General features: G+C 52.7%; 1 protein-coding gene across 2 annotated transcripts; it reads left to right on the top strand.

Moving 5' to 3' along the window:
- Positions 1 to 3,126: 3,126 nt before the first annotated feature.
- P2RY2 (purinergic receptor P2Y2) lies at positions 3,127 to 15,438 on the top strand. 2 transcript variants are annotated; one of them, XM_005500611.3, is made up of 2 exons: positions 3,127 to 3,302; positions 11,954 to 15,438. In XM_005500611.3, the coding sequence occupies exon 2, from the start codon at positions 11,958 to 11,960 to the stop codon at positions 13,032 to 13,034; it is 1,077 nt and encodes a 358-aa protein (XP_005500668.2). In that variant the 5' UTR covers positions 3,127 to 3,302; positions 11,954 to 11,957; the 3' UTR covers positions 13,035 to 15,438. The 2 variants fall into 2 exon arrangements, with proteins under 2 accessions (XP_005500668.2, XP_021140779.2); XM_021285104.2 differs by having other exon boundaries at positions 3,138 to 3,324.
- Positions 15,439 to 15,978: the final 540 nt, after the last annotated feature.

Raw genomic sequence — 15,978 nt, 5'->3', positions numbered from 1 at the left:
CGACAGCTCTGCCCAGGCGTCCTCCTCCTGCTGTGCAAGCAACAAACTTGCCCTTCCTCCCTTATCAGCCCCAAATAGCTGCGACGTGATGTATTGTTTTCCCTCGTCAAACAAATTACATCAGAAGAAGGAAACAGGCAAATTTTTTGTACGATTTTTTGGCATGGAAGGTCCGTCAGCAAGATCTCTGCAGCATCGCTTCCGTGCCAGATGTTTTTATCCTCTTCCCACTGACTAATGCCTCCTAATGCCTGCTTTTGAATAATAGATGGCATCAGTGCCCTTCCCCTCCTCCCTTGGGGGCTTTATGGTGCCCCCTGGCCATATCCAGGAGGTCCAAGGAGCCCCTATGTGAAATTGGATCCAGCTGCAGAATGATCTGGCTTATGCCCACAGACACAGATGGGGAATACACGGAGGAGAGCTGGAGCTTGCTCGGAGCCCGCGGCGGTGGAGAACAGCTCAGCTACCTGCGTGTGACTTGGTGGGACTTGTTCTCTGGCTTCATCCTGCCCAGGAATCCTCCAGCATGCCCCAAATTTAAGGTTTTTTGGCCGAGGTGAGTGAGCACCACTGGGGTAGGGTTGAACCTGGTCACTGTTTCACTTGGTGTCAGTCATCTGCAGGGAGAGGACAGGCTATGAAGCTGGTGGTGGCCCTCCATAGCTTCTTGGGAGGCTGTGTTGTGCCAGGACTCAGTGGGGACAGACTCCAGAGCATCTCCATAGGGTGTTTGGAGGACATGTGGGACACAAACCCGCAGCTCACGCTCACAGCACCCAAACTTGATGTATTTCCTGGAAATTTAGGGCAGGCTACAAAGCCGGTGGTGGTCCTCCAAAGCTTTCTTCAGCTTCTTGGGAGGCCATGTTGTGTGGGGGCAGTCCTCAGAGCATCTTCATTGGGTGTTTGGGGGATGCAAACCCTCAATTCACAGGTGCAGCACCCAAAATCAATGTATTTCCTAGAAATTTAGGGCAGGTTACAAAGCTGGTAGTGGTTCTCCAAACCTTTCAGCAGCTTCTTGGGAAGCCAAGTTGTGCCAGGGCTGAACGGGGAAAGATCCCAGAGCATCTCCATAGGGTGTTTGGTGTACATGGGGGAATACAAACCCTTACATGCACAACACTCAAACTCAATATATTTCCTAGAAATTTAGTACCCTTGAAGGATTTATCTTCCTTGGTATGGTCCAGTTTGCCCATCAGTTTTTGTAGACCTCTAGCATCCTGGCAGAGGGATTTTGGCAGGTCTGCTGCTCCCTGCAGAAGATGGGCCCCCATTTGTGGCTGAACCCAGCCCCCAGCAGCTTGCAGGAGAAGACACAGCAAGAGGCAACACCTCAAGCAAACCTTCCGCCACATCCTCCTGGCTCCAGCAACCTCTTCCTTGGATGAGAAGTCCCAGTGCTGGGATGTAGGAGACGCAGCATCCCATTTCCCAAGGGTTTACCCTCATCCTCATGAAGGAAGCATTTTGCTCACCCATGGTTCTAAGGAAAATGAGAGAGGAGCAGGAGAAGCTGCAATGAATCAGGGCCCCAGAATTACCCTTCTCAAAAACAAATTCCCCCACCCAGGGTGAGTTCACGGCAAGGCAGGTGGTATTGACTCAGCATCTCACTGACTGATGGGTGGGAACCGGTCCTGGGAGCTAAAATTAGAATGTAAATTGGCCTCAAAGTCCCTTTATCATCTCATGTCCCCCATCCCTTGGCTCCCTTCAGACATGAAGCAACGAGGGATGATAAGACCAATGATAAGACAAGGGGCAATGGGTACAAACTGGAACACAGGAGTTTCCACTTAAGTATGAGAAGAAACTTCTTCACGGTGAGGGTAGCAGAGCCTGGCCCAGGCTGCCCAGGGAGGTTGTGGAGTCTCCTTCTCTGCAGACATTCCAACCCGCCTGGACACCTTCCTGTGTAACCTCATCTGGGTGTTCCTGCTCCATGGGGGGATTGCACTGGATGAGCTTTCCACGTCCCTTCCAACCCCTGACATTCTGGGATCCTGTGATGTGCTGTGGGGCATCACCTGCGGCACATTGGTACCCTCTCTGGGCTGAATGGGACACAGCTTGATGTCACCCATGGTGGGACAGTGCCCCACATCAGGCTGGCCATGGCAAGAGCCCCAAACTGGGCTCATCCAGCTGGTCCAGAAGCACTTTTTTCTCCTCCAGGGTTGGTGCTGACACCCCCTTGCCCCATGGGGCTGCTCCATGCCCTGGGTAAGAGACAGTGGGCAGTCCCAGGGCACCCTGGCATGCAGTGGGGAGGTCACCAGGACACCCCCAAGTTGGGGGACAACTCTTTGGGAACTGAGGTCTCTGGGGACAGGCTCTGAGCCTGCTGAGGATGGGGGGACGTTGGGTATGGAGGGAGTGACTGGCCCCAGCTCCCCAGGATCCAGCCCTGGTCCCAGCCCTGATCCCATCCATGGTCCCAGCCCCGGAGTTGGGGGGTCCTGCCCCCATCCCACCCATTCTTCCATCCTTGGAGAGGGGTGGTCCTGTCCTAACATCACCCCCAGTCCGATCCCCAGACTGGGAGGCTCCTGCCCCGATCCTGCCCCTGTTTCCATTATTTGAGGGGGGTGTCCTGTCCTAGCACCCCTGATCCCTCCCATCCCCAGACGGGAAGGGAACTGCTGTCCTATCCCCAGCGCCGGAGTTACCCCCGCTCCCATCCATGGTCCCTTCTCCAGTGGGGCGGGGGGGCAGCGATCGCGCTCCTGTTCCCTGTCCCAGCCCCCGGGGTGGGGCGGGGAGAGCAGAGTGTCTGTCCCCAATCTCGGAGGGGGGTCTCTTGCCCCCATCTCACCCATTGTCCCATCCTTGAACCGCGGGGGGAGGGGTCCTGTCCTAACATCACCCTCTGTCCCATCCCCGGTAGGGACAGTGCGCTCTGGGTCCCAGTCCCGATCCCATCATGGTCCCGTTCCCAGTGGGGCTCGGCGGGGGGAGCGATCGGGCTCCTGTCTCTGTCTCACCCCGCCGGGGGGGGTGTTTGGCCCCGCTCCCAGCCCTGATCCCATCCATGGCTCCATACCCGGCTCCTGTCCCAATCCCATCCCGGGAGTTGGGCGGTCCCAGCCCCGGGGGGGCGCGGTCCTGGCCCGGTCCTGCCCCGTTCCCACCCCGGGGAGGGCGGTGCGGCCCCGCGCCCGGTCCACACGCGGTGCTGGCGACCGGGGGGGGACAAGGGGACCGAGCACGGACGTGGGGGGGGAAGGAGAGAACCCCGGGATGGAGCCACCTCCGCCACCCGCCTGAACGATCGACACGGAGCCACCAGCCCGGTGAGCGGGGGGACAGAGGGGGGTGCGTGTCCTGCCCACGCGGGACATTGAGCGACAGCGCGGGACACGGGGAGGCGACCCCCGGCGTGCGATTGGGGCACACGGGTGGGACACACAACACGGGTGGGACACACAACACGGGGCGGGGGGGACACAGACACACGGGGTGGGGGTGGCACTTGGTGCCGGGTGGGTGACATGGGTGACACAGGGTCCCCGTGCAGCCAAAGAAAGGAGGGGGGCACTGCGAGGGCAGAGCTGAACCCCAGTTCTCCTCGTTGTGGGGGGCAGCTCGCACCCCACGTGCTGCCACTAAAACTGTCCCAAAACCTCCCAAACTGACCCAAAGACGGAATGGCCGGAGCAGCAGCTGCTGGTGCTGGCATGAAGGGTCCGAGCCGGGCACTCGAGGAAGCCTCATGGGTTCTGTTTGTTCCTCTCTGCCTAAATTATTTCCTTGTTTATGTATTAATCCCAATAATTGCTTTTTTTGCTTTCTCTCTTCCTGGGGGAATTTGCTGGCTGTTTATCAGGATTTTCCTGTACAAACCCCTGGTAAAAGCCACAGACTTGACTCCCTGCTTTACTCCAGCTTGTGTTTTTCCACCCCTTCACATGCTGGAGTCTCTGTGTAATTTGCACCGAGATCGACGAGACTCTATTTTCAAACCCTTTGACTCACTTTAATAGCTCCTAACCCCAAAAACGCCTTTTTTTCCCCAGAATGAGACTCTGAGTGGCATCACTACAGGAGCAAAATTAAAGGAAAAACATCTTATTTCTTTTTTCTGCTCCGGTTTTCTTATCGGCTTATTGCAAAACCCATTTGGCAACCCACTGCCTTCCTGTACATGAGCAGCAAACCCCAGTCCCGGGGGGTCACCAGTGCGGGGGACGGTGCCCCTGGCACAAGGGTGGCAGCTGCTGAAATTGGGCCATTTCAACATATACCCGGGTTCCTCTTCCTCCTTTAGGCAAAGGCAACTTTGGCATTCGACCTCGGTGGGTTAAGGACTGAATGGGGAGACCCTGAAATATTCTGCCAAGTCCCCGAGCGTGGCCACATCCCGGGGTTTAGAGGGTTATAAAACCTCTGAGAAGTATTTTTTGACTGTCCTGGCACTGGGTGGCTTTTTACCCTGTCTCTGCCCGATGCGATTTCTATCTTGTTGTTTTGACATAAAGCCAAAGCCATGAATAGTTTGCTGGCAGCGGAGCGTGCTGCCGGCCACACCATCGTCCCTCCTCAATGCTGAACATCCCTCGTTAAAGCCTTCATGGGAACCGATCCATGAAGCAAAGACTCTTTGGTTCCTCCTTATGGAGGAGAAAATTATCCCCCCAAATTCTGCACCACATGGGGTTTTCTGGGGCTTGGTGCTGCTTTGGCTTCACGGTAACTGCCGGTGCTGTGGTTGAGCCCGATAATTGTGTTATCCCCAGTCTCGGATGCCTGTTATCTCCCAGAGTTTTGCTGGTTTCACTGGGGAGGTTGTGGTGTTGATGGGTGACTCCCTTGGTTTGGGCAGGAGGCTGTTAGTTCTCCGTGGAAATGTCATTTTTTTCCCAGATACTGAGTTAGTTGTAGTGTCGAACAGCTCCCAAAAGCAGGTGATCGACCAGACACCGGTCCCACACTCTTCTCCTGGTGCGACCAGAACCAAAGCCAAATTCCTGGTATAAAAACCAGCCAAGGGCTTTATCAGTCCCCAGGAAGCCAAAAGGATGCGAGAACCCCATTTCTTACCCATGCAATAATTAAAAATCAAAGCTTAGGGTCTCAAATAGGATGTAATCTTCCCCTATCCCTGTGGGATGCTGCAGGGTCTCCCGAAGGGCCGGTGATGTCGGGATGCAGGGGAAAAACACACAGCGAGCATCACCTTAGCAATAGTAGAAAGAGAAAGGTTTGTTCTGGCGATTAAGGGATTAAATATCGTTCAGGGTGACCTTTGCTTCCAGCAGGATCCATCCCTGGAGACCTGTTGTGCTGGGAACCGAGTCAGGTTCAACCAAATGAAGGCGGCTTTAATTACACACGAGCGCCGGCATCAGTGGGTTTAATGCTTTTGTCTAATTCACTCCAAAGCCACAGTTTGGTTAATCCGGATTGACTTTCACGGTGTGAATGAGCATGGGAGGTTTTGGCACCGCTTGGGAAACGGAGGCTCAAAGGGAGATCAATTCAGGGAGGAGTTCAGGAGTTTCTTGGGGAAAACAGGAATTCCGAGAAAAAGTCATTTGGCACGAAGCGAAACCTTTTATTGACCTACAAGCAAAGTCACAAAGTTCTTTGTAAGTCATTGTATCTTTTATACAAAGCGCTTCTCTCCTTTTTAGGCTGTGACTGAAAAACCTTATGGGAAACTGAAACTCCCCCATAAAAGCAGATTTAATGGAGAAAACAAGTTGAATTCTGCGGCTCCTCAGCCTGGGGGCAGGAGGGGAAACTGAGGCACGGGACCGCTTTGGTGGAGCAGCTCCAGTTCTGCCAGCCACCAATGCCCTCTGAGGTGCTTTTTGGGTGAAAATAAGAGAAACACAGATTCTTTGCAAGCTTATTTGGGGAGGAATGAGAGTTTCTGATTATTTTGTGCATGGGGGAAGGGGTAAATCAGACCCCTGGGGGATAGAAGAGGGATGTCGCCTGGGACTCTGGGCAAGGAGATTGGTAGAGCCCCTTAGGCTGATAAAACTTGCTTTTTGGGTATATTGGAGGTGTCTTGCCTTGGGAGAAGCACCGGGGGGCAATGTGGATGGTGGGACCATGACATCTGGGGATGTCCCCACCCCATGTTGGTGGCCGGAGCCGGCCCAGAGGAGAAAGGCACTGCAGGTCACCACAGCAGAAAGGAGCCAAGTGGAAAGGACAGATGAAAAGCAGGCAGTTTGGCCCAAATTTCAGCCCGGTCCTATCTCACGCCTCCCAACCAGACAGGCTGGGCAGCATCTGAACGCGCTGTCTGTTTGCTTTTGGTTGTTGGAGGGTTTCAACCACGGTCCCAAAGGAGAGGAAAAAAGATGCCAGGTCATTTGCTTCCCAACGTAGTTCCCGGTCCAGGGTGAGGATTTTGATGAGTCTACTAAATTCCTAGAAATTAGGGCAGGGAAAACACCCACAATCTCCTTGGGTCTGGTGCAAAGGAGTCGGGGCGGGGGAAGATGTGATGAATGGGTCGTGGTTTCGACCTCCGGCGTAAAATGATGTGAGCTGCGGTCACAGCCGGTGCTTCTGTGCCACGTGGGTTTGATTTCCCAGGGCTTCACACCAGCAGAATGAAGGGCTGTGTCTGTGAGGTCCTGCTGATAAATTAATCCGCATTAATTATTTGGGAAGGTCAATTAAACCTCATCAGCCCCCCCCAACGTGAAAATGCATTAATCGCAGCCGTGATTTGGTTGGCGCTTTGTTTGCTTCCGTGACTTTGCTTCTGCTGGCAGATCCCCAAGCACAAATCACGGCGGGATGGGTGGTGACACCTCGGATGGCACCAGGAATGCTGAAAAATGGGGCAGAAATCGGGACTAAAGCCTTTTACTCGGTGATTCAGTGTCCAGCCCTTGGTCCCGCTGTGCTGGCCCTGGGTGCTGCTCATCCCTCAGCTGCCCGTGACCTTCTCCGATGTCACCCCCCTCCTTCCCCGTATTGACTCATCTAAATGTCCCCTGCTCAGCCGCGGTGGATACTGTTACGGGGGTGTTTTGGGATGCTGATATCATATCCACATGCCTGTGGGGATATATATTATATCTGAGGGCACATGCCTGCTGGGATTGCAACACTGATCTAGACATGAGGAAGGAATTGTTGCCCCTAAAAGTGGTGAGAGCCTGTCCCAGGTTGTCCAGAGAGGTGCTGGATGAACCATCCCTGGAGACATCCCAGGCCAGGCTGGACGGGGCTCTGAGCAACCTGAGCTGGTGAAGATGTCCCTGCTCATGGCAGGGGTGGCACTGGGGGGACTGGGAAGGTCCATCCAACCCAAACCCTTCTGTGATTCTATGAATGCCGGAGAAAAAACCTCCTGCCATGACAAGGTCCAGGAGAGCCGATGAAGCAGATGCAGGTGGTCCTCACCAAAGCATCTTGGTGTGATTGCTTTTGGTAGTCACAGAAGCATTCATCCTGTTGCTTTCTCCCTCCTCTCGTCCCTGCTGGCTGCTCGATGCGTCACTGTAAGAGCTGCTGTTCGTGCCACCCAGCCCGTAGGCAGAGGAAAGGGCAGCTGCTGGCTTTTGTGCCTTCGCACGCCTTGGCTGGCCGTGTCCTCTCCGTCTGGCTCCCAGCGAATGCAACGGGGCTGGGGATGAAGGGGTGGACCGTGGCCATAGCCAAGATAGACACAGAAAGTTTTGTCCCAGGGATTCTGTGCAAAACGAGGGGAAAAGAAATAAAGAACATAAAAGAAAAAAGAAAGGCTTTTGCATTTTCAGAAGGAAAAGGAGGGAGAGCAAAAGGGCAAGGACAAGGCTGCCTTGTGAGCAGGGTTTTGTCTCCGTGATTACCCTGTTCAAGCCAACCAGAGAGTCCTGTTTGCTCCTTGTGCTGAGGATCATGGAATCGTAGAATCATTTTGTTTGGAAAAGACTCTCAAGACCATCGAGTCCAACCATAACCCACCCCTGGCACTGCCCCATGTCCTGAGAACCTCATGTCCGTCTGTCCAGCCCTCCAGGGATGGTGACTCCAGCACTGCCCTGGGCAGCCTGTTCCAATGCCCCACAGCCCTTTGGGGAAGAAATTGTTCCCCACATCCAACCTCAACCTCCCCTGGTGCAACTTGAGGCCGTTTCCTCTGCTCCTGGCGCTTGTTCCTGGGGAGCAGAGCCCGACCCCCCCTGGCTCCAAGCTCCTTTCAGGCAGTTCAGAGATCAGAAGGTCTCCCCTCAGCTCCTGTTCTCCAGCTGAACCCCCCAGGTCCCTCAGCCGCTCCCATCACACTTGTGCTCCAGCCCCTCACCATCTCTGTTGCTCTGATGGAGATGTGCAGCTTGGCCCATGCTGCCCTTCACGTTGGAGGAGATTCCCCACCTTGATTTACAGATGGGTTCCAAATGCCTTGTTGTGTTTTCTAGCTGGGGTCGCAGGATCCCATGGGGATGTAGGCTGCAGGATGGGGTGATCTTGTCCCCATTGATGCTTCAGAGCTGGGTGGCTGGTTATCTGCAGGGGACATAGACAAACCACATGCAAGGCTGAAGTCTCTGGAGGTCTATAACCCTTCCCTGTGCCTTTTAGGGTGTCTTGTGTTGCTTCTTTCAGTCACGGTGGCCTGTCCGACCCGTTTAATCTGCTGCCAGGTCTGCGGGCAACCTCTGTCTCATTGGCCGCAGATCTGCAAACCTCAGAGGGAAGAGAGAAGTTGGAGTAAGAGCAGCTGGAATGTGTTTTCCCATCTGCCCGAGCGCTGTCACCCCTCTCCATCCACAGGGACAGCCCCATTGCTGAGGACTTGGGGAAGCAAGATGAAGGGTGATGTGATCAAAACTGAACCAGGAGCAGGAAAAGCAAAACCCTGGGGCCTGGGCAGTCTGACATGGGTCCTGGTTCCTCACGTTCTTTGCAGAGTGGTTCCCAGAGTTAAGTTTGGGTTTTTGCAGATGTTTCAGATTACTCAGGGTGTGCACGTGTGTGTGGTTTTTGCCCACGTCCTTGGGAAACGTGAGCCTTGGCCAATGATGCTTGTGGTCCACTCTGAGGGGAAAAGCAGCGAAATGGGGGAAACATCATCAGGGATCGCGTCCATGCCACATCTGGGCAGGCGGTTTGATCCAGCCCCTGGAGCAAGGGCTGAGCTCATCGCCATGGATGGGCTGGATGCATCACTTCACCCCTTTCTCCATCAGCTATGAGCTGTCAAGGTGCTGTTTAATGCCATAGTGCTTCGCTTTGGTGAGAGGTCATCCAGGCTGGCAGATTCCAGGAGACCCTCGTTGCCTCCTTCTCTGCAGGATTTAAATTTGAGGTAGTTTCAGGATAGTTTGAGGTCAAAACGGTGCTTGTTTGCACAAAGGGGCATTCCCATGCCGTCCTGCACCATGGCGGCACCAGAGCTGAACCATTTAGCTGAGAAGGCTGGTTGTTGCTCTTTTCCACCTAAAATCATGGTGAGATTTGGGTCAGGGCACATCCCACGTACCTAAAGGGCACCTTTACCGAAACCTTGTCTCCTGCAGTAGCTTCCGGGTCTCTGAGCTCCTGTGCTGGATTCATCTCACAGAATCCCAGAATGTCAGGGACTGGAAGGGATGTGGAAAGCTCATCCAGTGCAATCCCCCCATGGAGCAGGAACACCCAGATGAGGTTACACAGGAAGGTGTCCAGGCGGGTTGGAATGTCTGCACAGAAGGAGACTCCACAACCCCCCTGGGCAGCCTGGGCCAGGCTCTGCCACCCTCACCAGGAACAAGTTGCTTCTCATATTTAAGTGGAACCTTTTGTGTTCCAGTTTGTGGCCATTACCCCTTGTCCTACCATTGGTTGTCACCAAGAAGAGCCTGGCTCCATCCTCCTGACACTCACCCTTTAGATATCTGTAAACATTAATGAGTGTCCCCTCAGTCTCCTCTTGTCCAGCTCCAGAGCCCCAGCTCCCTCAGCCTTTCCTCACACGGGAGATGCTCCACTCCCTTCAGCATCTTGGTGGCTGCACTGGACTCTCTCCAGCAGTTCCCTGTCCTGCTGGAACTGAGGGGCCACAGCTGGACACAATATTCCAGGTGTGGTCTCCCCAGGGCAGAGCAGAGGGGCAGGAGAACCTCTCTGACCTACTGACCACTCCCCTTCTCATCCACCCCAGGTACCATTGGCCTTCCTGGCCACAAGGGCCCAGTGCTGGTTCATGGTCACCCTGCTGTCCCCAGGACCCCCAGGTCCCTTTCCCCTACACTGCTCTCTAATAGGACATTCCCCAACTTGCGCTGGAACCTGGGGTTGTTCCTGCCCAGATACAAGACTCTACACTTGCCCTTGTTATATTTCATTAGATTTTTCCCTGCCCTACTCTCCAGCCTGTCCATCTCCCCACAACCTGTTTCCCCAAGCTCCCCGTGACAGGGTCCAGCAGCACAGGGCCCAGCACATCGTGTCCCCTGAGATAAACCAGCTTGTTTTGTGGGAAGCAAGGCAAAAGCATATTAATTTGACTCCTAACTGATGGGATTGCTGAGTGATCATGTGTTGGCTGGGCCGTGGGCTGTGTCTCACGCACAAAGGGGCCCTTGTCTCTATTGATACAGACAGTGCCAGACTCTGTGTCTGCACAGGCTCTTTCAAGTCCATTTTTCTCGTCTCAAATGGTCATTCTCATGCATAAAACAGCTTTGCACAGTCATAGGCAGACTTTCCGGTGATGGTGATGCTGGAGGAGCAGGTCTCAAGGCCGGGAAGTAGGACCAGTGAGATGGTCACCATCAGCCCAACACTAAACCCATTAAAAAACCATCATCACCTGCTGGAGAGGGGCCAGAGGAGCTACAGAAATGATGTGAGGCTGGAACAGCTCTGCTGGGAGGACAGGCTGAGAGAGTTGGGGTGTTCAGCTGGAGAAGAGAAGCTCCGGGGAGACCTTAGTGCGGCCTTTCCGGACTTAAAAGGGGCAGAGAAGAAAGATGGGGACAGACTTTTGAGCAGGGCCTGTTGTGTTAGGACAAGGGGTGATGGTTTGAAACTAAAGGAGGGAGATTCGGGCCAGGCAGAGGAAGAAATTGTTGTCCCTGAGGGTGGTGAGAGCCTGTCCCAGGTTGTCCAGAGAGGTGGTGGATGAACCATCCCTGGAGACATCCCAGGCCAGGATGGACGGGGCTCTGAGCAACCTGAGCTGGTGAAGATGTCCCTGCTCATGGCAGGGGGGCACTGGGGGAGCTGGGAAGGTCCCTTCCAACCCGAACTATACTGCGATCATCAACAGCCAACCCAGGCAGAGCCCTTGTGTTGGAGAACACAGTCCCTTTGGCCAGCCATCAGAATTCTTCACTGAAGATCATGGTTCCCTTTTCCTGCCCTTTCTGCCTGGGGTTCAGTAGGATCCACCTTTCACGGTGCTCAGCTGAGTCACTTCTCATGAGTGGTTAAGCACAGAAAGGAGCATCTTTTCCGTTCTGTAGCACAGGAGACTAAATTTCTGCATGAGCCTGGTGGGAAGGGGGGGTTGGACATTGAACTGGGCCGCAGGAGATATGAATTGACCCCCGGGTGTGGCCTGTGATTTACTGGTGACTTTAGAGCAGCTTAATTCCTCCTCCACGTGCCAGATGAAAAATGAGAATGAATAAAACTCCCTTTATTTGTTTGACTCTAAGTCCCCCATGCTAGGGACTATCTTGGATGTGTCAACACCCAACGCAATAGGCCGTGGTCTTTGTGGGTATGCGATGCCACCTCTCACGTCATTGTCACCTGCAATGAGGTGGCACTGTCTGCCAGACAGCGAGCGTGCTTGCAGGTAGCTTTTGGATAGAAGCAGCCAAGTGTTGATGGCAACCTTGACAGAAGGAGAAAGGAAGGGTATAGACATAGCATATAGTAATTATGACAGTGTAGGCCACGCAATGTGTCACAGCATTATAGCACTAGGGTTTTCTCATCTAAGCCAGCTCTTCCAGAGACTCCTTACCTCCATGTCCTTACAGCCTCTTTACTTTCCCCCCAGGGCAATGGCAAACCTAACAACTCCTCCAGCCTGGACTAGAGTCATCAACAGCTCCTTGGACCCAGGTGACACAGGAGACAATGACTACAAGTGCATGTTTGACGAGGACTTCAAGTATATCCTGCTGCCTGTCACCTATGGCATCGTGTGCGTGGTGGGGCTCTTTCTCAACCTGCTGGCCCTCTACGGCTTCATCTTCAGGATCAAGACCTGGAATGCCTCTACCACGTACATGTTCAACCTGGCTATATCCGACACACTCTACGTGGTCTCCCTGCCCCTCCTAGTGTATTATTACGCCATGGGGGACAACTGGCCCTTCAGCGTGGGCTTGTGTAAGATAGTCCGCTTCTTGTTTTACACCAACCTCTACTGCAGCATCCTTTTCCTCCTCTGCATCAGCATCCATCGATTCCTGGGCATCTGCTACCCGCTGAAGTCGCTGCAGTGGGGACATGTTCGCTATGCCCGGAGGGTGTCCATTATCGTGTGGGTGGTGACCGTCGTGTGCCAGTCTCCCGTGCTCTTCTTCGTCACCACCACCGTGAGGCGGGACACCATCACCTGCCACGACACGTCCAGCAAGGACCTCTTTGGCCAGTTTGTCATTTACAGTTCGGTGATGCTGGTGCTGCTCTTCTGCATCCCTTTCCTCATCATCATCATCTGCTACTGTCTAATGGCCCGGAGGCTGCTGCAGCCCACATGGGGCATCTCCCGGCTGTCCCGATCTAAAAAGAAGTCGGTCAAGATGATAATCATCGTCTTGGTGGTCTTCATCGTTTGTTTTCTTCCTTTCCATGTCACTCGTACCTTGTACTACTCCTTCCGGAGCTGGGACTTGAGCTGTCAGACCCTCAACGCCATCAATTTAGCCTATAAGGTGACTCGTCCCCTAGCAAGCACCAACAGCTGCTTGGATCCCATTTTGTATTTCTTAGCAGGACAACGATTTATGAAGTTTGCAGGCAACAAAATGATGTGGAAGCCTCAAAACGAAATGGCTCTGGGGATCGTGCCCAACAGTCCCCTGGGAACCAGCAACGACACGGACACATTACCCAAGGATGTGAAATCCTAGCTCTGCACCATCTCTGCGACAGAATATGCAATGGGAGGTCAGGATGCTTTGGGGTCCGAGGCTCTTGGTGTTTGTGGTGCCTTGGTTTGCACCCACTTCATTATGGGCCATGTTAAATGAGCTTTTCTGCTTGTCGCTGTTTCAAACATGTTTTTTTGTCAGGAAGATGCTGCTGTGGTTAAACACAAACCCTGTATCTCCCCCTCTTCGTCTACGCCTGTTCAGTGCTGAATGGCAGCTCTCCACCCATTAGGCTGGGTGACCTCTATCGTGGTGGCCAAATCTGCTAAAGAAAAAAAACAATCACGCCCTTAATGTCTTTTTCCAGTGATCATTTTCCAAAGCAGAAACGCTGTGTGCAAAAGGTCCCCCTGAAGAAATCCATCTGCCTTTCTCCAGATTCCCTGGCACAGCGTGGGTTTCTCTGCGCCTTGGCAAGGGAGGAAAGGCTTTCGGTCGATGAAGAGGCTCAGATTCCAATAAACAGGTCGATGAAAATGTCAAGTGCAAATACCACCCACAGCGGGAAAGTGTCTCCCACAGCTTTACATCCCTGGAGAAATGCTCTCCTAAGCTTCAAGGCCCGGACTCTGCTGGCAGAGTTGGGAGGGGGCTCACAGCTCCTGTCCAAGGGTTGGCTTCCCATTAAAAAAGGGTGCTGGTGGACCTTCCTTCCCACTGGAGTATACAGGTACCATCCCATTGGCGTTTACTGGTACCATCCCACTAGACTTTACTGGTAACATCCCACTCCAGTTTACTGAAGCACCTGTAGGTTTCTTCAGCAGGGTGAACATCTTCCAAAAGACCCGTTAGTGCGTTCCAATAGCAACGTTCACCCTGGGAAAGCTTTTAGAAACCCGTAGCTTTCACCCAGCTACTAACTTTAATAATCATCTCCAGCTCATTAAAATTCAGGGTGAGCTCTTCATGTCTTGTTTTTGACCCCTTTGTTAGTGACTTACATTTCCAGCCAAGAAGCGAAGACTGTTGCTCATTCCCTTGGCTGAGTGCTGCCACATCCTCATTGGTGCTCACCTCTGGGACCTTTAGGAGCTTGCTGTGACCCAAAATGCTGCCCAGATACTGCTGTGTGGTCTCCTCATAATCACAGTAATTCCAGTGCTCCACTGGAGCCAGTCAGTGTATCCCTTACTGAAAGTGTGGACCTTCCCTGGGAAATTTGGGTTTAGGAGCCATATCAGTAAACGTGGTGCTAAGTAAAGCCTAACCCCAGTCCTGTCTGGGTTTGGCCTTCCATCCCACATCAACCAGGACAGTTCAAAGTAAACTGGAGAAAATATCCACAAAACACTCCACCAGAAGGTCCACTTGGTGTTTCTCTCTGTAATTGCTGGGTTGGAGGGCTGAGAGCCCAGGCCCGTGGTTTCCTTGACACAAGGATGTTGATTCCTCACCCCAAAAATGAAAATTGCTAGTGCTGCAGCACTGGACGAGTCATGTTTTGTAAAAGCAGCCCTGGCTCTATTTTAGGACTAGAAAAACACATTTGATCCTGGCATAGACCAATTCCTCAGACCTCGTCTTAGTTTCTCCCATCCCTCCTTCTTGTGAAGTGTCTTGGTGGAGATCAAGACACACCAGCCAAGTTCAGCCAAGGGTCAACTGGAGCTTCTTGTGGTCCCGGCTCGGTGGAGTCATGGTCCCACGGAGGCCTCTTGTACCAACCAACGATGTCACAGCCACAGCAGGTAAAGGAGGGAACTATCTCAGCTCTGAGCATGATCGGCAAAGAAAAAGAGGACATTTTTAGGGTGGTTCATCTCATCCTCGAGTGAACTTGTGCGATAAGGTTGGGTTAAGACAAGAGTTTCACCATGGCAGCACCTTTTTCTCCTTGTGCCTGTGATGGGAGCTTGGCTTTATGGGCAGGGTCACGGCACAATCGCGGGGGCGAGACAAATAATTAGGAGAAATTAATTCAACTGAAGTGCTGAACTGGTACAAACTTTACTCCAGGCCAGGTCTTGCCTGGTCTCCCACAGTTGCCAAAAAGCAGCGCGAACACTGTGCTACGTGCTCTGAATAATTCAACAAGAAAGGGCTCAAAGTTCACTCCTGAGGTCCTGCTTGGCGATTCCACCTTTCTGACATCAGCCAGCTTCCAACCACCACCTTGGGCAACCCTGTCCTGTCAGGGGACTCCCTCTGTGATCCTGGTCCCACATGAGCTGGTGTCACTGCTCAGATGCAGAGTGATTGGAGAGGTACCAACTGGAAATACATATATAGAATTTTTTTTGTTTTGTTTGTAAAAGCACTAACTTATACTAAAAAAAAAAAAAAGAAGAGTGGGTATTGTGAGAATGACTGTACATTTTTATTTTTGTAACATGCAGACACCTCAAATTTCTTATAGTAAATAAATTTATTTAGACTATGAGCACTCTTCTGCCACCTTCTCCCCAAAGAAGAGGGGATGCTGGGGATAGAAACTGAGTTGTTAAATGTCATAGCATGTTTCAAGCTCCAGAGAGAGCTGTCCACACATGGGCTGAACAGCAGATACCTTCAGCATCTAAACACCTGTAGGAGTCTATAGTAGATCTGGTTGCCCCAAGAGACAGGTCTTCTCATCAAATACTGTGTTCAGTTTTGGGTGCCTCAGGCCAAGAAAGGCCTTGAGGTGCTGGAGCGAGTTGAGAGAAGGGAACGGAGCTGGTGAGGGGCTGGAGCACAAGTGTGATGGGAGCGGCTGAGGGACCTGGGGGGTTTAGACTGGACACTGAATTAATTTCTTAATTAATTTCTTGCATGACTTATAGGACATATGAGGACAGAGGTTCGACAAAAGTGCTTTGCAGTTAGTAATCCTGCTGATAAATTATATTCTGCTTCTCAACGTCAACATGGACTCTTAGGAAGATGGGAAATTTTATATGAGAAAGGAAATACAAAGACTGCAAACCCTGGAAATCCCTGC

The sequence above is a fragment of the Columba livia genome, chromosome 1 (genome assembly GCF_036013475.1).
Source record: "Columba livia isolate bColLiv1 breed racing homer chromosome 1, bColLiv1.pat.W.v2, whole genome shotgun sequence".
Classification (NCBI taxonomy): Eukaryota; Metazoa; Chordata; class Aves; order Columbiformes; family Columbidae; genus Columba; species Columba livia.
The sequence above is the reverse complement of the archived record's forward strand: the minus strand, read 5'-3'. Positions and strand labels throughout refer to the sequence as shown.